The sequence below is a fragment of the Magallana gigas genome, chromosome 5 (genome assembly GCF_963853765.1).
Source record: "Magallana gigas chromosome 5, xbMagGiga1.1, whole genome shotgun sequence".
Lineage (NCBI taxonomy): Eukaryota > Metazoa > Mollusca > Bivalvia > Ostreida > Ostreidae > Magallana > Magallana gigas.
The window spans coordinates 31,827,466-31,852,462 of NC_088857.1; the positions used below are offsets into that span (position 1 = coordinate 31,827,466).

At 32.8% G+C, this 24,997-nt stretch overlaps 1 protein-coding gene across 3 annotated transcripts in view; it reads right to left on the bottom strand.

Annotated features, from left to right (window-relative positions):
- LOC105344624 (dual 3',5'-cyclic-AMP and -GMP phosphodiesterase 11A) overlaps positions 1–24,628 on the bottom strand; it is a 36,260-nt gene extending 11,632 nt beyond the window's left edge. Inside the window, exons 1-8 of one of the 3 annotated variants that reach the window (XM_011452437.4) lie at positions 23,343–24,628; positions 7,593–7,751; positions 6,043–6,132; positions 5,820–5,957; positions 4,507–4,568; positions 2,657–2,737; positions 1,015–1,129; positions 304–379 (exon numbers count right to left, since the gene is read on the bottom strand). In XM_011452437.4, the coding sequence (XP_011450739.2) occupies positions 304–379; positions 1,015–1,129; positions 2,657–2,737; positions 4,507–4,568; positions 5,820–5,957; positions 6,043–6,132; positions 7,593–7,751; positions 23,343–24,158 (1,537 nt within the window). In that variant the 5' untranslated portion in view covers positions 24,159–24,628. Of the gene's footprint in view, positions 1–303; positions 380–1,014; positions 1,130–2,656; positions 2,738–4,506; positions 4,569–5,819; positions 5,958–6,042; positions 6,133–7,592; positions 7,752–8,330; positions 8,452–23,342 lie in introns of those variants that run through there. The other 2 variants (XM_066084414.1, XM_011452438.4) reach the window with 2 other exon arrangements.
- Positions 24,629–24,997: the final 369 nt, after the last annotated feature.

The window sequence follows — 24,997 nt, forward strand, 5'->3', positions numbered from 1 at the left end:
GATTATTAAAGATATTCTTTGTAGCCGTGTGATACCGACATTCATACAAATCTATAGCGTTTCATTCATTTCTTATAAATAAAGTATATTCAGGGCTAAATCAAAAAGATGAAAGGTCGCTGTTGTAAAAATGAAAGTCCTTATTTGTATGGCTTTTTCCAACTCACCCTAAAGTAAAAAAGACTAGTCAAGTACTTCATATTCAGATCAATGACATACCGCATGCACGTCTCAATACGACAGAAAATGACAAAATTATCGGTGCAGTCTCCTGAGCCTACGGCGTTACGTGCTGCTACACACCTATTGTCTGATTATCTCGGTTCCGGATTGGTTTACACAAAATGGAACGTGTGTGGAATCCAGACTCCCCATCGCTCTGGAAAAAAAGAAACAGCATTGTATGCCACGAGGTAATCCAATACTCAAAATGCAATCCAATTCTCAAAAATGCAATCCAATACTCAAAATGCAATCCAATACTCAAAATGCAACATAATCTGATCTAGATTTCTTTCTAATCTGCGATAATTATCTCTCCAATATATGTTATCGTGATAAACAGAAACTGTTTTCAATCTAACTGATACAATCTCGATTTGATTTCTGTCGTCAAAACATATAATGATTCATTCAAAAGCTTCTAAAGAATAATAGTTTTTGTTCTTATACTAAATATTGTGGTTTTTTTTTTAAAATTATCACTTTCAACCAAAAAAAAATGTTTCTCCTGTTTCATGATTCCGTTTCATCATATACTAGAGCAACCAAAGCCAATTTCAAGCTCTCGAACTAAAAAAAATATTTTTCAAAACGTAAACTTTTTTGGCTTGGCTTAAAAACTAATAATTACTCAATAATACTGTGACGTTTGACAACCTCTAAATGTAATCCATCATCTTTGAAAAATATTGACAAGGCCGATTACTTATTTAGCATCGTTACTGATTACTGATTATGAACTGATTATGTTGTGGCGATGATTTGGTTTTGATCCTTGAGGTTCACACATACATTGGGATCAAATCTAGAATCCTGGTGAGCGTCAGCGATGTTGATGGTCTCCCCTGTCACCAGAACCAACTCGGCTATCTTATTCCCTAGCTGGTAGTTGGACATATTATCAGAGCTAAAAAGGAAAGAACAAAAAAATTGAAACATTTCAAGCATAAGAGACGCATACTGTAAAAGTACGTTGATGGTTAAGTACGCGTTTTCTATGGTCAAACAATACGCGTGGGTATTATCAAAATACTTGGATGTTTTTTCCCATACACGCGGGGGTATTTTTTGCGGTTTTAAGCTTACCGCGAAACGTGTGTTTATATCCCTCACGCGTTAATAACTAATTTTACAGTACATGTACATTGTTCAATTATGTCATTCAAAATCGATTGAAATAAATCAGTGGCAGTCGCGAAATTGGAGAGAGAGAGAGAGAGAGAGAGAGAGAGAGGACGATTTATTTGAAGTGCAATGAAATTTATCATTTACATCGTTAGTTCAATTATGAAATCAAGTTTTGAATAAGTCAATGTTAATACATGTGTATTTAATCCGTTGATTTTTATCAAACTTATCTTAAATAATTCTAACTGTATCAATATGTGAACCTCCATTCTGTCTAACCCTTAATAGATGCAAATCAAAACTAAGAAACCCTAATATACGTATATATAATGCTTTATCGTACATGTATATTTGAATACTGAGTACAGGGTAATTTTCGCCCGTGTTATTTTCGCCCTGCTTGACTTGCAATGCCCCCCCTGTCTTGAACATGCCAATACAAAGTTATGTTTGAAGAGAAATAAGTTAAGAAATTGAATTCGTCCAGTCTTCGATTCGCCCGTTGACAACGGTGGTGATATGGGCGATTAAACGGGGGCGAATATTTCCCTGTATACAGTACTAACTAGATCAATTTTCAAAGGGTAAGATCGGTCGTTAATTGCATTTTTAACAATTGTTAACGCAATGATTAAATGGCCTTAAAGGGAACAAACAACTGCAGTATTGCCTAAAGATGAATGTGAGCATTAACAAGTAGACAGGTCATTGTGTGTGTTTAGCAGTCTCGTCATTTTGTTTGGGTTATCATGCAGCCACTTCTATCTGTCCGCTGGGATTGTTTATCTGAAAGTTGTCAATTGTAATCTCACAGAAACTGTTTTATACCAGCCGATAACGTCATTGCAAATCCCGCATAGAATAAACGCTGGTCCAGCTTTATGACTTTGGCATTTAAAAAGATTATGCTGAATCGCACAGCAATTCTGCAAATATGACATTTTCATTTTTTTTTAACGTTTTTTTTCTCTTCCAGACATTAGCACCTATGAAACTGGGAGTTTAAAGATTGCTGTTTATGAAAAGAAACCGTTCGACGTGTCCACTGTGTGAAAAGTACATTACGTCAATTGTTTTATGCTTAAAGTACAACTGAATATTCTGTTCATAATAATTACTTGTTCAGTTTTCCTGTATGTTCAATGTCTAAAAACTATAAAATTGTGTAAATCTGTACAACTATCGTAAAACAATGCAAGAAAAAATCCAAGTCAATGAACCTTTCCACAACAGTTACTACATCAAATACATAAACAATTTCAATGCATAATTTGTCTTTCATTGCATTGCATTTTCCCATTATTACCTGGTAAATACGAAAGCAGGATTACTTCTAAAAAAGGAAGAGTTGCGAAGGTCAGGAGACGTTGGTGTGAGAAGACGGCGCCTGCGTGACCGGAAGCAAAGAGAATGAAAGAACATCAAGAAATATTGTACTACATTTAGTGTGCATCTGATCATTATGTCCCGCTGGTATTTAAAAGAATTTAAATAAACAATTTACATTTTTCTTATGTCTGCCTACCAATTGCACCAGGGTTCTATATAATGTTATTATACCGGTATCTTACAACCACCATCTGCGTTAATTAATCCAAACATTTAAGGGTCAAAAAATCATATTTGCTTAAAATAGGTAGTGAACAATGTTTTACAGTGAACATGACAATTTTATATTAATTAAATATTTTTTTTCTGAATGATTGATAAACAGTTCATAGTCAGGAACAAACAAATGGCAAAAACGAATCAAACTACAAGTAGTTTGATCTATTACACTTGCCCATATATGAACAATTATAGATCGAATCAATCACGACCCAAAAACAAACCTTCATAAAAAGGAAACTTTGGTAAAACTCTTTTTAAAAGAAATCTTAATTTTTCTTATTAGTTAAAAATGTTTATTTAGATGCTAGATACAAATAAACTATTAAATAATGTTGATATTGTTGGATTTTGTCTTTTTTTTTTAATTTTCTGTTACTTAATTCAAGATTTATCGCAACAATTTTAGCAACATTGGAAACAACGGACAGCACAGACTAGTACATATTTTTTCTTAACTATTCCATCCGCGAAAATTTCTAAAATCTTTGATTATTTTTACATAATAATAGTTTATATTAAATATGATTTTAAAGACCATGATAAAACTGGCGACTCCTTTTGATCATCATGTTAAGACGGTAATCAATGTATTGTAAATCTTTGGTCCTTTAAAATTAACGAAAAAAGTAACGTTTTTCCGAGCTCTGCATTTGGGATTGCAACAATCACGTGATAAGTTTAATGCATGGACAGGGCAAAATTTCAATCAACGTTTTTTCACTTTGCGCCGGAAGGGTGATACAAGTTGAAAACGAGATGCAAGATTACAAACATACTAATTTCTTATAAAGGTCCCGAGTGTACAAGAGCATGCGTTTTAAAAAATATATGTATATAAAGAATTTACAATGTATGTTACCTTCCTGTGGAACTAGCAATAAATTAATTGAAATTCAAATACACTGTACCGAAATGGTTCGCATTGGAATTTGCCAAAAAGCATTATAAATGGTATTTTTAAAACCAAGTTCACTGAAAAACGATATTTTCGCTTCAACGGTAGATGCACACTAGATGTTTTCTATTATAAACAGACATGTAGTTATATATAAGGAAGGGTTCTCACAAAAGTAACTCCAACCAATTCTATAGGGGATAAACAGTAAAGTAAGAATATATATATATATAATTTTAAGGCAGTAAAACAGTGCATTGATTAAAAAGCCGAACCAAGCATATATACAATTTAGATGATTACAGGTGCTTAAATGTTTTTAAAAAGTATCATAGAAATACGTCTTAGTAATTAATGGTTTCATTTACACAAAAATATATTTTTTAAAAAAAAACCACGTATTAATAAGGCAAATTCATTATGTTTCGTTGTATTGTTTCTCGTATTCTATGAAAGCAGCATTACATTAAAACGCACACCAACAGTAAAAAAAAAGCACAAATAGAATAGTTAAATATATTCTATTCTTTTTTTTCCTATCATGAAAATGACATATTTAGATGGTAAAACAAGCATAAAATTAAAATTAGGTAGAGGTTAAAAAAAAATTTCATTAAAAAAGGTTCAAGTGAAAGCGGTCGGTATCTTACCTTTGACAGTTCTGTCCATTCCTCAAAGGATAAGCTAAATCGAAGACCTTTTTAAAAGAAGTCTGAAATATAATGCAAACTTTGTTACAAATAACAATTTTTAAAACGTGGGTTATGTCAAATTCTTTTATTCCTTTAAATGTGATTTACAGTGTTGAAAATATATAAACATGCCTTACAATAAGAACAAATAAGACATGGGTTTTATATTGAAAATCAACTGCGTGTACAGTACCAGTAAATATGAATTTAAAAAGTGAACTAAAATAAACTGAAACAAAATACATGTAGTGGCTGTTGACCTGGTTGGCTTCTTCTTTTAATCATAATAATGAATGACCTTTTTTTTAATTTGTTAAAAGACAAAAGTAAATATAAACTATAAGAAAACGATCATTGCGAAAACAATTAAATTACATAGTTACGACAAGCTGCTAACGCGGGTTATGTATTTTTCTGCTATTTCACTTCATGTATATTCATATCCCGCATAAATCACCCAATAAATGCATTTTACTGTTCAAATAAGGCAATTGAACTGTCATAACACGTCATCCTGTACGTGGTTAAAAGAAAGCCGACACATTTATGATTACTTATAGTGAAATCAATAAGGATTAGCATTGTCGATTGAAAAATAAAACAACTGCTCCCCGCGTTTTGGAGTTACCGTGTTAATAATGTTGTGACCTTGTCCTTGGTCAGTGACCTAAGATCAATGTCATAACGCCTCATTAAGTAATAAATGACCGAAGAGTTGTGCTTGGAATGGACCTATGTTATTTCTCCTAGTAGCAGACATAGAACTAAATATGAAAGTCGGGCGGACAGACAGACAAACAGATGGTCCCGCAGGACGGAAGGGATGAAGTTATTTTATCACCCTGTTTGATCGATGCATAAAGTTTTTTGATATATGTAATAACATCACAACAATATATAAGACTGTTTTAATCGAAGCAGATATAATTGAATTGACGTACAAAAAATCATATGTGCCAAAGTAGTCTATTGTTAAACTTTGTATTATGAGAAACCGGACTATATACAGGTCTGATATAAATAATCCTTCAGTGTTGGCATATAAATAGCACACAACAGAAAGAATTAAAGATTTCTGTATTTACGCAACCAAAAAATTGTCAAACACAGCATACGACGTGATAAGTGAAAATTATGTAAGGTCATTTCACAGTTATGAAGTTTCAATATTACACAAAATACAACGTACATGAATTATATAAAGTTAATAATATTTCGAGAGAATTTAATTAATTCCAAAGTAAGATAAAAAAAAAGATAGAAGAATTTACCTCAGAAGACCCATCACGCAATAGAACCGAACAGCGCTCACATTTCAGCAAACTTTGGGCTCTCTGCATAATTTTGAGTATTACATTTTCCACTGAAGTTTGTTCTTCAAACAGATCGTGAACAACTTCTAGCAATGCCTAAAACAAAAAGCAAAAAATACTTTCTCATAATGATGAAAAGCACTCTATAGTTGTGCACTTATTGAAGTCTAGAAAGTCTTACCTTATTTCGTTCATACTCTTTACTGTATGCCTCGAAAATCTGAGCATTGTGAATGGCAATTCCACAGAATGTCAGATAGGTCCCTAACAGCTAAAATAAAAGGAATATATAACATTATACAACATCTAACATGTAACTGTTGTTAATAAGATAAGTTTTTATATATATTCCGAATTGACTTTGACTTTTTCTAATCTTGAATCGACACATTGAATCTTAAGCACTAATTAAAACGTAATTTTTATGAACTTAGAAAAAATAACATGCACTCAATCTTTTATATATGTATGGTTTCGAAACGTTTCTTCTTAATGTTAATAGTAGATGAAATGGATAGAATATTCTTAATTTCGAATGATATACATTTTTCTAGACATAAGCAAATAATGAAAGTTACATTCTCATTCTATTCTCTGCTGTTCTATTTTCTGGATAATAAATGCTATTTGGATTTTTTAAATTGGTTACTGCGACACAAAAATGTTCTTAGCACAAGGAAGATAATTTTATTAGTCGGATTGACACAAGTTAGTGTTTCTTCTATTATTTTCTTATGTTAAGTAGCCCTTTTATCAGCAAGCGAGTCATGTTTCTTAATATCATGACTTCTGTAAATCAATGGGATAATTTTTCAATTACTTGGAAAAGACTGTTTTAAGGGTCGTCAAAAACAATAGTCCTTTCCGATATATTTCATTTTATCAAATAAAATATACAACATGATAAAATGAAATATATCGGAAGGGACACAATGATTCAAAATTGATTCTATTTATTGTATCTGGTAAGGATTCGCCAGGGATTGATTCTTAGTTGCTATGTTGTATTTCATTTGATTGTTTATACAAAATGTATCTGCAAATAATGCTAACCTTTGTTCAAGTCTCTTAACGAACAACAGTATATTCAACAAAATTTTAAAAGATTGTGCTATGGAATAGAAGCTTAGTTGTGTAAAGATGAAAGCAAAATATCACATAAAAAATGTGAGAAATCATGTAATCTAAATATTGTTGAAGTTTGTACGAAGATGGGCGAAAAATGGTACATCAAAATACCAAGGTTAGTGGCATCTTTTCATGATACTGGCATTTGTTTATTTATTGAACAAAGTAATAAAACAATATTTACAAAGTTATATTGAAAAAAAAAACACATTGAACTTGCATGATATGATCAGTACGATGGCTGCCATGGGACGACTTTTATTTCGTGGCCACGAATTAAAAAAAAAATATCTCAAGCATATGTCCTGTGGCAGCCACCGTAGATCAGTGAATTTCTCCTGAAACTTTTAAGCGAACACGTGGGAAAATTCCGTTTATAAATTTTCTTTGCTTAATAGACATCTTTCTCATTTCATAAATTCCTCAATTAAAAATAAGAAAAATCGAATTTTATTTTAAAGAAGAAAATGTTTTGTATTTTTTTTTTATTTCAGAGGAATTTCCGTTTTAAGGGATTGAACTTTACAAGAAATAATCTTCATAACTCAAAACCCTAGGCAAATACGTGTAAGTGTGCGCGCGTATGTATGGTATATGTACAACCTTTTCGTCCTCTTTGCTGAACCCCTCCTGGGCCCCTGCTTTGTTAATGACCTGTGCTACAGCCACCACCTCGTCATCAGCATTATGTATTGGCATACAGAGCAGGGTATCGGTCCGGTATCCGGTGATTTTGTCCACGTCATCATTGTACCGAGGATCCTGTATAATTAGTAAAAATGATTATCTTATTCAGATGAAGAATCTATCTTAGCCGTCCATATCGGTTACTTCATGAGATGAATCCCAAGAGAAAGTAACAATTCTTGCGAAAAAATGATTACGATCCCATGTACTACTCCTATAAGATTTTTAAATACAGTAGCAAAATCATTTTTTTCTATGAATAAAATACTTACCTACATTTAAGTACTCTATGTACAATTTTATACTTCATTACCCTACATAATAAAATTCTCATAGGATTCTAAGAGAAATCTACAAGATTTTCTCTGTATCATTATTTCTCCCATAAGAATTATTTTTTCTATGTGATACTATAGCATTTAACTTCAAAGGTATAGATCTCAAATATCAGACGAGACACACTTTTCACAAAAGAGGTTATATCTTCTTTCGTCACTGGTCTACTAAGTGGTGTATAAGATATTTTAACAGGAAATGCACCTAACCTTGGTGCAAAATGCAACATACAACCTTAGCACTGGCAGATTCATCCTGCTCAGAGACCAGAATTAACCCTTTTCTTGGTATCTGTGATCTACTGAGACAATTACTTACCATTAATCCGATATTTCTCTCCATTACCCTTCACGATATTTGTACTCCCTATTTGATTAAATTGCTTTTCCATTTATCACAAGACATATGAAACCAGCGATCCCAGTTTATTACAAGATTTGTTCAATCCCGACTCTGCATCTCTAAGCAAATGGTTCATTGATACTGAAGCAAAGCAAAGCCAAACCCAAGTTCAGTCAGTGTAAACAATTATTGAATGACTTTTAGATGGAACATATATCATTTTATTTCTAACTGAAACTTTTCTTTGTTAAAATTTACTTAATGATTGATTGAATTATAGTCCAGAACTATTAAAACCTCTTGAAATTGTGTTCATTATGATAACGAACTCAGAATACCCAAAAAGTTGTAGATACTGATTTTTAAAAAAGGGTGTCACTCTTGTGCCTTTTGTGAAAGCAAATGAAACCAATGTGGATTTTAACTTTCAATTGAAAGTTTCCTTAAACCTTTTTCAAAGGTTTTGTAAAGTTCAACAAATAGTCAACAAAATTGTAAAGGTATTCAAAGATATTATATAGGTGAGGAAAAATTATCATTTACAATTATATCGCTAAAATGAGATTTTTGCGCAGATTTTTTTCTGGATTTCAGTGAAATTTTCGATCTTTTAATCTTACGTAAGATGAATTTTGTTTTCAAAACACTCTTAATTTTATTCGTCCACCTTAGCTAGTGTATATTCACCAAAACAGCAATAACAGAATAATAGTCTTCTTTTTCTTTGAGTTCTTTTGACCTTCAATATTCACTTGCTTACGGCAGATTCATTTTAGTGAATGTCGAAAGAAAAAAAAGTTTTCTTTTCTAATGCGAAAACTAATAATTGTCCGTGCAGCTGTCAGGAGGCCAAGAAAGACGTCGGTACATGTATAACTGACTTGCAAGTGACCTACGACGCGAATAATATTGCTGGCGTTCGCAAGGCAAACATACGTCCGTTGCACGGTAATCGTAAGGCGAAGTACGGTTCATACAGGCATCGCATGTCGCGAGTTAAAACCTGTCTCCATTCAAAATTGTACGTGATATTGTATGTGACATCTACGATTGGCTGGTCATATGTTCGTTTGTTTTACGTTGCATTTTCAATTACCTTAGCACGGTTTTTTAGTGAGGGTGCTTCCATCTTGCACATTGAACATTTGAAGTAAGAATGTAAACAGTTCTTGAACTGGCTTGTTTATATTCAAAACAGACCAATACTGTTACCAGCAGATACAAAAGCAATAAAAATGAGGATATACATGTTGTTTTGTATGCAAACTATGCAAACGAGATCAGAACAATGCATTTTTAATCACTTATTTAGAAATGCGCAGCTACATACTTAAATTCAATATTGAAAAATCTGAAAAAAATATGAAAGCACATAAGTGTCCACTCTACAAACATTTGTTAAGAAAATAGTCTAAACTTGCTTATTTAAGTTGTAACTTTGTATTTAGGACTGTCACCTTTTTTTTTACCACTACCCCACTTGTATAAAGAATTGACTTTAATTTATCCTTAATATAGAACTAAAAAAAACAAAATTCAAACTTGGGACTGATATAGAGATGTATGTCACATTCAACACAGATTGTTTTGAATTTATATATTTTTTTCTATGAAATTATAACATCACTGTGTCTCCATAGACACTGGAGTTCAGGGTAAACACTGGATTTTTCTTGTCTGAAAATAGATACCGACTGATTAAAATAGGGTACCCTATTTTGAGGCAAAGTTACAACAATAATGTGCTAGATTCAAACTTTTTCTCAACAAATTGTTGTGGAGGGAACACCAATGAATCCCCTTTATATCTTTTTTCAATTTTTTTAATCTTCAAAATAAGTTTGCAGCTTCGCAGTTCGACAGCTGTTCTAGGTGATTAAAAAGCATTGTCCGGTTCTTGTATGCATAATCTGCAAACAAAACAACATGTAGAACCTCATATTTATTGGGGTTTTTTTTCGTTTAGCAACACTTTTGGTCAGATTCGGGCAGAAACAAGTCAGTTCAAGAAATGTTTACATTCATATCCTCAAATGTAGAGGATGGCCCCAAATCCCCCATAACGCTTCGATCATCCACGAAGCCACGATTGACAAAACCCGTAGCATAAGCACGATCACCGAACACGTAAGGTTAGTTGTGACTGAGGCTTTACAACCCTGATTCTTTTTTAAATTTATGTTCCTGCTTTCATATTTTAGACAAAATGTACCATTCATGTGTTTTCAATGTATTTTTCTAAAATTCGTTTTACAATTTCAATTTCAATTTCTTTATTTACCAATTAAGGGCCCTCAAGGGGCAACATGAAGATTGTACATACAACATCCAATGTACATAAGTCATTCAATAAACATGTACAAGAGGGAAAGAGTTGGATGATTGAAAGAGCTAGGACAGACATGAACATTTAATTAGTAGATATATGTATATTTCTATACACTCAATACAATGTCTTCTGTATATTTATGTTAAACACCATACATATATATGTCAAATTACAAATTTTACAATAAAATGAGATCCCATGATATTTGACAAAAGATACAAGAGAATCAAGTTTCTTTGCTAGTTCGTGACTTGATATACGAATTTTAGAAAAAGTCTCAAGTTAACAGAATAAAAATGATCTTACAAAATACCCTGCAGAAATTAAAAAAAACACATTTAATTTAGATATCTTTAACTCAAATTGACCTCATCCTCACTCCTTTTTTATAGTTATATCAATATACACTGTACTATAACGTAGGTTGGCAACTGGTTTTTTTTCAAGGGGCCTTAACTGTCAACAAATTAAACATAGTAGAGTAGAGTGACATTATTGACTGTCCAAAATTTACAAAAAAACCCGATACACTTTAGAATCATCGCATATTTATTACCAGCTGATGCATGGGGATTTGGTTAAGACTGGTTGCAGATGATAAATACAATGACATGATATGTAAAAAATTCTTTAAATACTGAGTATGACTTTGGATACTAGAAAATACAATGTAGCATATATCTTTCTTTGCAAAAAAGATTAAGTCGTTAATATAGTAAAATATAACGGGACCACACACACAATCAATAACCATTGACTCATGCCGGAAGAGAAAGCCATTTTTATTTCTTTAACATTAGATATGTCATTAATGCGTCCAGTTTTATATCTATGATTGATTACAATTTAAGTATTAGTATATTCCAGTCAGTTCATTAGTAAATCCCCCCACCTAAAAAGTCATGACATAATCCCAAGATTGCTGTATATAGCAAAATATCCAATTAATTAGAAATAACTGATATATCGATTTGTTTAATATCTATTAATCCACCTAGTATTTTTTGTCCATTAATTTTCTCTACACGTTTCTAGGATTTCTCATTCAATTACATCGCTTCCTGATGTATCAAGACAGGGGAAACGAACGGTTTGCTTGGCCGCAGGGCCTGAAGCAAATGTCTCGTAGATAATATAAGGAAATGAAATCCATATTATTAGGGACCAGAAATATATGTACACTGCCAATTACATTTAATAAGTACATCTGATACTTGAGGAATGCCGATGAACTTACAATTCCTGGAGTCGTTGTAGAAAGACGGATGCTTACTTTTGCTTATGAAGCAAAAAAATGTTTAGAAGCAAAATAATCATTAGAAGAGTAACTTTATGAAAACAAGAAAGCGCCCATATGATTCATGTTTTTTTTTTATTTCAGTGGTAATATTGATGAGAAGAGCCCAGCAGCTGAGGCGATAGACCGTGAACTACTACTCTCAGCTGACACCAGATAACTAAATTAGAATCTCCAAGTCAAGCTAAGTCAAACTTTATGCTGCTTCGTTTCTCCAGTCTAATACCTTTCTTTTGTCACAATAAGTTTTGATTGAATATTACGACCATTTGTAATACAAGTTTATGTTATCATTTTGAAAATAATAAAAGTGTTATTTACCAAGCAATCAAAACGGGGAAATCTAGATAGGCTATGGCTACGGTATTAAAAGATGGTTCCTTTCAATTATATGATGACAGAAAGACTGAACATGTCATACGCATCAAATGCATTTAATGGTGAAAAATGTTTTAGAATTGTAGACAGATCAATAGATACATTATTTAAAAATTTGGAGCCACAAACAGGTATTTGATAATCGTTTACAGAGACTATTCACGACATAAAACTTTATCAATATATGTCCCTTGGGTTGATATCCACATATATAAATAATTGAATTTTATACAGAAATTAAGAATTCATTAATTGCAACATATTTACCTAAATATCTCGTTTGTCGTTTGAATATGTAATTTTTATGATCCAGCGTTCAGTCAAAATGATTAATCATTTCTGTAAACTTAGGGAAACATATTGATTTACTCATCTTTTAAAACGTCTATATATTTTATTTCAAAACACACTAGAAAGATCTAGATCTCTGCTTTCATGAAAAATTCATAGAACTTTTTGACATGGTGTCTCTTAGTGCTTCAGGGCGGCTTTAGAGGCTTGCTAATGCGGTTACACTGGGATCCGTAGCCTCTCTAAGCCCATTAATTTCATTGGGTTGTTCGTCCTAGAGAAGTTATCGCCTGCGACAGCAACTCCATCAATGACACTCATCGGCTAAAACCCCAAGTCACCAGCACTGCAAACGTTTTATCTTGTTTTGTCATTCTTTCAAAACATTTTTTCTCTCTTGAGTACGGTTAAATAGCAGAGGAAAAAATACATAAAATACAGCATCGCCCGTTTTCTTCTTTAACACTTCCTAAAATATACGACTTATGGATTTTGCAAAATGAAATGAAGTATTGCATGCTCAGCATTTTTCAATATTTTTTTATATTTTGATATCTTCTGAAAATTCCAAAACCCTCTTTACATGTATATGGAAAGATTGGCTAGTCCTTGTATTGAACGTTTTGGCAGACATAGCAATTATATTTCATTTAATATAATTATACATCACCGAAGACAGGTGGGAAAGAGAGAGAGAGAGAGAGAGAGAGAGAGAGAGAGAGAGAGAGAGAGAGAGAGAGAGAGAGAGAGAGAGAGAGAAAGGTAAACAGTCAGGTTATTTGCACAATCATTCTTTCTGCAGTGTTCGCTTACTTTGTACCTGTATCATATCATAAGTTTTGAGCTGACTGGGTTGGTGTAAACAATATGACAAGTGTTAACACATTGTAATATTTGTATTTACAACTACCAAATAAATTAACACTTTACAATATAACACCTGCAAAATTCCTCAAAGTAAACAGTTAGTTGTTCACGTATCATCCATCATGTTGAATCTACAAAATGGCGAAATATACCATAAACAACCAGCTTAAAACAGTCACTATTACCAATTCTATCATCTAAAATATTAAACAAAATTACAATATCATTGAATCAAAACGACTTTTGCCAATCACATAATGGTTTTCCAACATTTAGCACATGTACACGGCGAGCACCAATGCTCACAGTTTCACAACTGATACCGCTGATTCGATATTTATTAAATAGTTATACAAAATTTATCACCTTTTAAATCCTAATAATTTGTGTTTTTGTGCTATTGGTAATTAAAATAACCTTGATGATCATGACGCTTTCTTTAATTTTTCATGTAAATATATTAATATAGTCCCATTTTGTCACAAACATACCATTTATATATGCCATGACGTAAATATAACGATATATAGGTTTTTTTTTCATTTTCCTCTCCTTAAGCCATTTCGTTGTGAGACTGTGGCTTAATCCCTCTTTATTCCATATTGTCGTTTTTTTTATGTCCTATGGTGGTTGGTTCGTTCTTAACATTGCTGTAGGAATGTTACAAATTTACAGTGGCCGATCAATACTGTTAATAACTCGGCTGAACAACAGTCTGGGCCTTTTTACCATCTGCGACAAACGACAATTAGAGCGAAAGGCCACGTGTTCCTTGGTCACATTAAAACCTATTTATCACAATAATCCAGCAAAAGGGTTACTTAAGAGATGTGTTCTTGGCAAGATTCAAATTCTAAATTTGATAAAAAAATACTATCTTGAATTTAGAACCCATTTCTTGCGTTTGAAGTTTGAAGGTCGTAGTTTTGCCCATGAAAACTATTAAGATCTCTTTAAACCATTTGTCAAGTAAAATTTATTGCTGTACTATTTCTGAAATTTCTAAAAATTTTAAATGTGCCGAAGGCCATGGATTAAAGTTTTTTTTGAAGGAATCAACAGTGAGTACAGGTACTTAGTAGGATAATGATGTTAAGCAATATCGACTGGTTCTAATGATAAGGATCACGGCGGTTTAAGCGTCTTTTAACGGAATCATCGTTGATAATAAAATCAAAGAGAACTTAAAATCAAGATTACCATCGATCAAAAGCAAAGGTTTTTTTTTATTTAGCTTATAACGTAAAAGACATCATTCTTTGTCTCTTTTTTCCTTTGCGGAGGAATATTTCTCGGTTAAGTAAACAGCCGGAAGAATGGCGTCTTTAAGGATAAGAAAGGTACTTTTTCTTTGTGCGCCGTTACACATGACTGTAAGCTCGACAAAGACATTTGTGTGATAATATTCTTCTGTTCTTTTAGAAGACAGAAGTTCTAGGTTTTCCTTCTAATGAAAAAAAAACCAGATTAAAGACGAGAGTGTGCAGACAACGATAAATTATTGTACCTACAAGCTCAAGGACGTACCTAAGTCGGCGGGGAAATTAAAATCATTACCGGAAAGACGATACATGTACTTAAACACCCGTCTTTGGGGGGCATTGACAATTACTGAGGGACTAAGATGGCGTAAGCACAAATGGTGCGATGTCTTGTCATCGCCCTGTTAATAAACAATTTTCAATGCAACGTTTTTTTCGGTAACATACTCACTTGTATTGTGTAAATAAGTTATTTGGTAATAACATTCAGTATGTTCGTTTATACATGGTCTCCGTAATGCCCCTTAATGCCACTAATTCCGAAAAAGCCCCTCAGAGATGCTCCAATGGAGAAACGGTTTAAAAAAAAAAGGAAAGATCAACGCCGCAATATGTCGCTGACATCTTTATTATATCAAGGTTATCACGTTTTCTCTCTCTCTCTCTCTCTCTCTCTCTCTCTCTCTCTCTCTCTCTCTCTCTCTTGCTAAACGACAGCTTATAATGCTTTAAGGGTATTTTTTGAAATCAAGTTCAATGTCAGACTTCAAGAAAAACATAAACATCTCTGTTATCAAAAGCACCAACTTTAATTAGTGGTAGAGTAGGACCTTTAATATCGTTTGTCTTGGCCTATGGAACTTTTTTAATTGAAAGGTTGTTCATTACCTTTCCAATATAATGAACAGACTTTAAAGTAGTCCATCACCTTGACATTATTGTGTTATTGAAGGTCAGCACAGATAACTAAAGGTCACGAAGACTAAAATTTAAAGCACGCCAACAATATTTGACAAGTGATTTATCATGATTAATCAAAACCAACCATCTGCTTGGTTTAATTCTAATGTAAAATTTTTGGCTTTATGTTAGAATGAAATCATATTTTATTTTTATTTGATAAAATCAATTCTTTTTTTTTGCACATGAATATAGTCTGATTAATGGTTTTCTATGCTACTGATGTTTTGATACATTATTGTTCACTTTCATTTGAAAAAATGTGTTGTCGATTAATTCACATAAAGAATTGTTCCTGGATTAGTGGACAATGTCATACACCATACTCCGAACCTCTTCACCATTTAGCCATGAATGACCCCCCCCCCCCCCCCCCTCTGATATTTTGACTAGAAAGAACTACAGCTTTCTTCAAGAGAACACAAATTACTAGCTTATTACAAGAGAACACTAATCATATTAAGAGTCTTGATATGGCAAAAGAAAACATTTATACGATTTTCTACTTCACTTACTTAGCGATTAGGTACATTCCTCAATAATTTAATTCTGGTTGTAACGCGGCATTTGATTGGATAGAAAAATTTAGTTAAATTTGTATAACCTGGTTTGCACGTCACAAGACACGTCACAATGCACCAACGTTCTAATTCACTTGACGTTACGTTTGAATTTTGAACAGATTTATATCATTTTAAAAAGTAAAACGGACTCAATTTGTACAGCAAATTCCAGAAAATTAAATTATAAGGAATGAACTCAATATCTACCCAAGTTATACTCGTATAACCTGGGTTGGAGCAATTTACGCTTTTTTATAATCCGCTTCGCGGATTATAAAGCGTAAATTGCCCCAACCCAGGTTATACGAGTACAACTTGGGTAGACATTGAGTTTATTTCTTAAATAACTTTTGATATTTAAGAATTTGTCTTTAACTTATACCAGAACATGATCTACGACAACAAACTTTGCCTTTAGTTAATGGACTTCTATTATTATTTTTCTAAAGTGTTGGGTATATAAAATAGTATTTTTAATGCAAAGTGGGGTGGGTTCTCACTCCAAATTTTCTAATAGAAATGGATTTGTTTTCATACAAAACAGAGCACAGACCAACCCTATGAAGTATTAATATATACGTACCGATGTACACTAACAATCAATAAGTTAATTGTACTATTCTGTTCGATCAATTCATTAATTTGTTAACAAAAAGCTGTTAACACAAACAATATTGCTTTTACTAGACTATATGATCAGACAATTGAATCATAAGTGTTTAGTTAATCCCAACATACAATCAATTAAGATGCTATACCTGTATTTAGAGGACTTTTTATACTCTGGGATAAAATATCCCAACATGGTGATTCATAGGATTTTAAATCCTATGAAAGCCTTTTAGAGGATTATTTATCCTATCAACACCAATGATGGGAGAAAAAATCCCACGAGAGTTGATATCCCACAAAGATTTTTTCTCCCATGGGATTTTGGTGGGGTTTGAGATGGGATGAAAAAATCCCACCAATCTCCCATGGGATTTTGATATTTGAGAGACAATTATAAGAAAACTAGAGCAATGGGTACATTCATGCTGACAGGATAGGATCAAAGTAAAATGTCCCACCAAGATATATAAACAAAAGTAAGTTATGTCCAACGGAAAGGGTAGCTAAAAGCCCGGACTGTGTCATGTCCGGACTTAAATATCGCACTGTTAAATGCTTTCTTTGATGATTCATGCGGGTTATGAAGGAAGCGATCATTGCAGAAAAAAATTACAAAACCCGCTAACGTTATGTGACTCATAACGCGGGTTATGTGTTTTTTCTGCAATATCGTACCTTCAATTCACGCATGAATCACTGAAGAAAGCATTTTATTGTTTGAATATTCTAAGTATTTAAGTTATTTAAAGAGACTGGGTAGTCAACAAATTACACAATGCTTTAAAATTTCAGTTTCAACATTTAGCTCTAAACTATTATAGTAAAGAAAAATCCAAATATTTTAATATCAAAATTTAAACATTTTCTTTTATATCTTTATACAGAGATTGATACAGACTAAAATGACCACAGTCATTAAGAATCCTTTAAAAGTTACAGACAAAGGTTGTTTCAATTATATATCATTTAAATAAATTCTGAAAAAAACTTATCTTATCCTAGCTAATAAAGACATTAAACCCGCATTACTCGCTCATCTACTTTTATATAATTAGTTATATTCAGCTGGATATTATACATATTGCATATAAGCAGAGCGTAGAGACCGTTAAAATCCATAAGCTTCCGGGGGCTTCGCCCCCTGAGCCCCACCCTGGACCTACTTGGGACCTAATAAAGGCGGCCCCAGACCCCTTGCCTTTTTTGGCAACACATCAAAAGGTCCAAGCTACGCCCCTGAATGTCACAATATCAAGAATAAAGCATTAGAAATTAAACGTGCATGACCTCCAGAAACTATCTGATAATTTGATCAATCAGATTCCACGTTTTATTAAAAGCTAAAAGAATAAATTTAGTGTTCTTAAAAGATTGAAATAATCTTGAATACGACATGAAACAGCAGTCAGCAAACCATTCAGTTTACCTGGGCTGTGCCATGTCTTATGCCATGTCTTATGCTTAACACAATTTCAAACATTTTAATAAAAAAAAAAAACCCAAAAAACGAACGAAATAAAACCCAAGAAGTGTTGAGTGAAATGTACTTTAAATCACGTGATAAATTTAATAAAAACTGTCCTAATTACTTTAAACAGAACTCCTTTTTTCTTTTATGATACTGTTTCATTAAAGTCATGAAACACATTAATCATTACTTTGTCAGAACATTAGTTCACAAGTTTTTAATTACACATACCATTCATGTTTTTTTATTACATCAGTTCAAAAGAGAACTGTTCTGAACATACTTGCGTCATAAGCGTGACGTGTTCAGAGAGATGACATCCCAGCAATATCACCAGGAATTAACTTCGAGGTAAACATCTATTTCAGTGAATAATTCGGTAAAAATAGTTCTGAATAACATCTTTGTTTAAAACTTTCTAAAAACAATCTATGTGATTTCATAAATTTAGGTTACGCATTGTTTTTTCAACAACAACAGTTTTTTTTAGATAGGTTCGCGTTGGTTTCCTTTTAGTGCAATATACAAATAATTTCTTGTTTGTGTAGCACAATTTTAACTCCATTTTTTATTTTAAAAAAGGGTAAAGGATTATTCAAAATGAATTACATACTGATACTATAGAAAGATGACAAAGATGGCCTTTTGGAGAGAAAAATACTTTAAAATGTTTCTAAAACTGTGTACAACAGAAATCAATTTTCACTCATAAACTTAGGTAGAAATATTAAACGAAAATGTTAGACAGAAAGGTTTTACCGTTAATAATCATCTATTCATCAAATTTATCAACCAGGGTCAATCTCATTCAACAGTTAAAAAAAAATGGGATTTTTTATCAAGTGTTACTTGGTGCGAGTTTATCTGGTTTGTAATATGATGAAAAAGCCTCATTAATTTTTCAAGAAGTTTCGATTTTTAGAAATATATTACGGTGATAAGCATAAATTTTTCTCTTTGAAACTATGTAATTCAGACATGTCTGTTACAGTAGATGATGGTTTCTCTCATAATTTACTCTGGCATAATCGTTTACAATGTTCAAAATACGACGGAATGATGGTCATTTATATGGGATAACAATATATGTCTACTGCATATATGGATCTATTCACTTGATGCGGAAGGTATTGTGTGAACAACGTTACTGTCATACTCAGTGGACTTATTTTTAAATGTGAAACATTGATGGCATTCATCACAGTCAATAACACACATATACACACAAACACACACAAATTTCTAAACGTTTGCAATTTAAGATTCCCTCTGTACTAGCAATAACATTTTTGAGCTTCTTAATCGAATACTAGTATTCAAATCTTTAAATCGAATATTTTTTAGAAATCTTTAAATCGATTACTTAAATCTTTGAATTGAGAACTTAAATCTTTAAACCGAATATCTTTTTAGAAATCGAATATTTTCAGAAATCTTTAAATCAATACTTAAATCTTTAAATTGAGAACTTAAATTTTAAATCGAATATTCAAATCTTTAAATCGAATATTCAAATCTTTAAATCGAATATTTTAATCTTTAAATCAAATATTTAAATCTCTGAGGGGACTGGGTGGTCAACAAAATACGCAGCAGATCTATCTTAATTTTTTAGATACTAGAGTTATAATTTTGTCAAAAACTATCATTTTTGGTGAAAAAAAAATATTTCTATGCATTTTATCTTAAGAAAGTATTTTCCTAAATGCTCTTCTTTCTAAGGAGATAAGTATAGTCTAATATCGGCCACGACTCTTTTTGGAGAACTAGATAGAGATTTACTACACGTATGTCAAGAAATGCCACGTTTTTATTCTGATACATTTACATACTTTTAAATTTTTTTTTTTACCTCACTAGGACATCAAAGAAAACGTTTTTTTTTCAAAGCGTACATGCATAATGTACGCTTTTGAAAAAAAAAGTTTTATAAAGGAGGCTGAGTCAACAAATTACCTATCAAATATGCCTAAGATTTTTAAACATTATATTTTTGGCCATAAACTATTTATAAAAAGAAAAGCAATATTTTCATATAGATTTAAAATTCATTTTCCTTCATATTTCAACAGAAGCTCTTGGTCTAAATAAGATTAATATAGTCTGTATCAGAGGCATACACACAGTGAAAAACCGATCTTAGAAAAGTGTTTCATTTTATAAATCACGCAATAAAGTTGATCAGGCAATAAAACCGCCCTCATGAGCTTGTAGTCGGAATAATGCATACTATAGTGAAATGAATAAATGACCAATAAATGGGGAAATCGTTTGAATTTCCCCTCGACTTTGTCTTCTGAATGCATGAACTAGTAGTAAATCACGGAATGCTTTTTAGCTAACATGTACTCTGTGATTAGTTTTTAGGTTTTCATAATTGAATACTCAGTGAGCAAATTATCAATCCGATTTATTGAAACTATTTATGAACACAAAAATGCTACTGTTTATTGTGCAATTTACTAGACTTTTTTTTACTTTGCATGTGTCAATGTTTGGTCGGATGATAAGTTGTTTTTTTTTCCTGTGGAGTTGATTTCAAGTTTATAAATTTGAGAATGAATGTAAATATAGTAAAAACAGATATTAAAGATTCAATATTTTTCGAGACATCTTAGGAAGTTCCCAATTTGTCTATTTTAACACATTATGCGTGTAGCATATTATTTTGTCTTTTATTGATGTATACTAAATAAATGCATACAGTTTTTAATGTTGACTTTTGTAATTCTATTTTAATTGTATTTACAAGTATCAAACAATGTATATCTTATTTAACGTTCTTTATTGTTTACATTTCAAAGGGTAAGTAGATTGTAAGAAAAAAATACTATGTTGATTTCACGTGTATTGTTTTCATCGAATATAAACAGTGTTTGCTTGAAAGGGGAATCTAATGAGAAGAACATTGATTAGCGATGTCTAGTATATTTGTGTAATTTCTCCAAACTCGTGGCAATAAGCTCATCTTTCTTTCTCTATCGAAATCAATAGGATCTCTCTCTCTCTCTCTCTCTCTCTCTCTCTCTCTCTCTCTCTCTCTCTCTCTCTCTCTCTCTCTCTGAGTATCAGATAAATTAAGATACTCTTTTCACAAACCACCTGGATTCTTTCTTGCATTACATGTATGGTGAATACGTCATTTTTCCCCATTGAACATTTTTTAACATCTTGATGATGTATATATGATCCATCCAATGTCTTAGATTTTCGTAATTGCTCTTTGGACTTTAAAGATATTTATAGAAAACAGTGACTTGTCTTTAGCTAATTATACAGACTGAATTTGCAGTTACGTACAAGATTAAAGGGAAAAAATGGAAATTTCTGTCTCTTTTACGTACTATGAAAAAAAAATATATTGTCATTAATGTAACTCTTCGAGAGTTTGGGGACATTTTAAGCTTGATTAGGTTTCTCTGAAATCCACACATATTTAACAAAATTTGTATTGACGACAGTATCAATAAAGACAAATATTTTGGGTAAATTCTTTCTTTGAACATTCTATATCACATTTCATGGTACCAATATCTTTATTTCCAAATTTATTAAAAACTACTTAAACGTTAGGCGATATTTAGGACAAGAAAATATTGAAACCCTCCAAATATACATGTATGTATAAAGTCAACCGATAAGAATATTGGTTTTTAACAGAATTTTAATACAAATGTGAGTGAAAGAAACTTAAACCTTGCGATACCATATAAGTGTAATTCAAATGTGCCATGCAATTCCGATTTATCTAAACATAAAACAAAATTAAACAAAATTTAAACATTGAATAAAATATATCGCTTGCAACATTTGCAGAGAACATGTATCAGTGCAATCCTCTACAATGTGCAATGCCCGATAGTTTTCCTCATTACGGTGTGCCTGACGCGTGTTGTATACATACAGTTGCAGCCTAATCTACCATATTTGCACTTTCATTTCGAAGTCGTATTCATAGCAGACTGCTCCCATGATACTAATGAAAATTTTATGAGCCAAACTCAAAAATGCTTAAAACGCCAAGCGTCAAAATAAGCCGTATTCCCTAAGCAAGAGGTTTATCTGTTGTGTAATGAAACCATATCAAGAAAATGCTCTTCACTTCATCAATTATTCTATACCATTAGTCGGGAAAGTATTGAATATAAACTTTATTTATATGTGGAGATTGGATATTTGAAATGCATTTCAGTTAAAATATAATTCTACGACTCATGCTGTCAACAGCAGTCACCAAAACCCTCGCCGGAAATTACACATTTTTCAACAATTTTTAACAAATCTAAGTCATAAACGACATTGTGATATATGTCAATTGCAGATTATTTGTCCTCCAATCCTTGCACACATAACTATGCTGACATTTAGCAGAAACATCGTTTCAACGCATGCTATGCTGCACAGTATGTTATTAAGTTCTCACAACTGCCACGGGATAATATCAATTCAAATCACCATGATTGCAGCAGATTTTTCAAATGTACGGAAAATGAGATTTGTTGCTGGGGACAACCTCTTTAGAGACGATCGTATCAACCAGAACTGACATTTTCCCTGCTTAGAACCATTTTCACTTCAGCAAACCTATGTAATCATAGGTCATCATGGATTTTTGATATCTTCCGATTTTGTACATTTATGGAAGATGTTATTGAACATCGCCCACAGGACAGCACTGGAGCATCTAGAATGTCTGTACTGTATTTTTAGGATTGATGACCACTTTTTTTTAAACCCACACTCAGCTTTGTCCGAGAAGCCGACATTTGTCAAACAAGGCTTTCCGTTGAAAATAATAAACATTTGCGTAATGCCTCTGATATATCATTCATTTTATGTCCCCTGGCAATTGACTGTAAGAAACAACGTGATTGGGATCGATGACACCAATTCTCTCTCTCTCTCTCTCTCTCTCTCTCTCTCTCTCTCTCTCTCTCTAGCAAAGCTGGTTATGAACTTACCAGACTGGCATCCGTTAGTGACACTGTATCTCCTGTTTCTGCAACGTGTCCAATTATTCCTTTCCCCCATGGTACCGTTATACTTCCATCCCCCACCGAGGTAGGGAGGATATGAGTTCCCGAATGAACATCAAACAGTTTAGACACGAGGGACGGCTTTGCTGTCCCGCGGCCCTCCACAACAAAAACCGACCCTGCATCACCGTCCACAAGTACACTGATATTGGCCACAATCTTCTGGCTCAGCGATCTCAGATCCAAATCATTTGATATATCTTTAACAATTTCTTGGAAAAACTCTCTTTCATTGTTCATGCGCAGGTCCTTTTTAATGTCAATGTCTTTGCTGGGATACCGCGGTAAGCGGACACGGGACTGGATCAAAATGCTCAGCATGTTCACAGAATTAGGCGGCAAGGATCTGAACATTCTCATCTCCTTCAGGCTGTTCCTTCGAGATTCGGTGGTTGCTTCGGCAGAACACATGGTCGGCTCACAAGTCCGGAAAATATTTTTCCTTTTGGACTTTGCAAAGTCTTGTCGCAAGTACTTCTTTGAATTTGTCCGATGATGCCTAGAATCAAAGAAGACATCGTTCTTGTCGTTTGGAGAGGATGGAGTACTATTGTCCGTCGATAGGGATCCCCTCTTTGTTTGGTACGGTGTTTGTTCTGAAACCGGAGAGTACCCATGAATTAACAGCCATTTGTTCACTATAGATAAGTCCGCTTTCTTGAGAAAAATATCAATAAATGCGTCTTTGTTTGATTCGAACCAATCTTCAACAACGGGTTGTGATAATTGTGTCATGCTCATTGTTACATTTAGGATATTCCTTTCTGTGAAATCAAATTTGTGCAGAACAAAACTTTCATTCAAAACAGCAACAGCTTAGATATTTGCCAAGGTCCGTAGAAAATAACAAATGTTGAAGAATTGGGCACAATGATGGATTATACAAATTTGTGTCGCATTTACACACAATAAGTTATAAACTATGATCACTTCACGTTATGTCAACAATGTTAATCGTCAATAAACATCCCGAAATTTACAGTGACAAATAGTGCTCTGGAAATTAGTCCTTACGCGCTGTCTTCACCTGTTGAATTGATCCATGAACCAATTCATTTACTCCGATCGGCTGCTGGTCTCTTTGGCTTATCAACGCTTCTGTTCCAATATCAGTATGGTGTTCATCCATTGGACATAGCGGCATTCGACGATAAGCCTCGGCGCGCGCGGGATCTCTGATTGACAAATAATGTGACTTGGAGACAAAATGTTCATTTTCATATCACGTGACATGTTCAGATCAATATATAAGCTGGAATTAATTTTACAAGAGGTCGTTGAGGATTTCAAGGTCCTATTATGTGTATTGCATTGGATGACAGAGAACCGTGCAACGGTACAACATCTGTTGATAAAATAACAAGTATGGACAAATACTCTATACAGCGTTGATCACCAGTATCATCGATTTATAATATTAGGTTTCCCCCACGTACGTAATACAAACTCTAAGTTTTTCATATGTTAAGGTGGGCAATAAATAAAGCGTGAATGATTTTTTTATAGTTATTATGCAAATGATTTGATTGAAGTTAATGTGCTCTTTATGAGCATGCACATTTACTAGATAGAAATTGCAA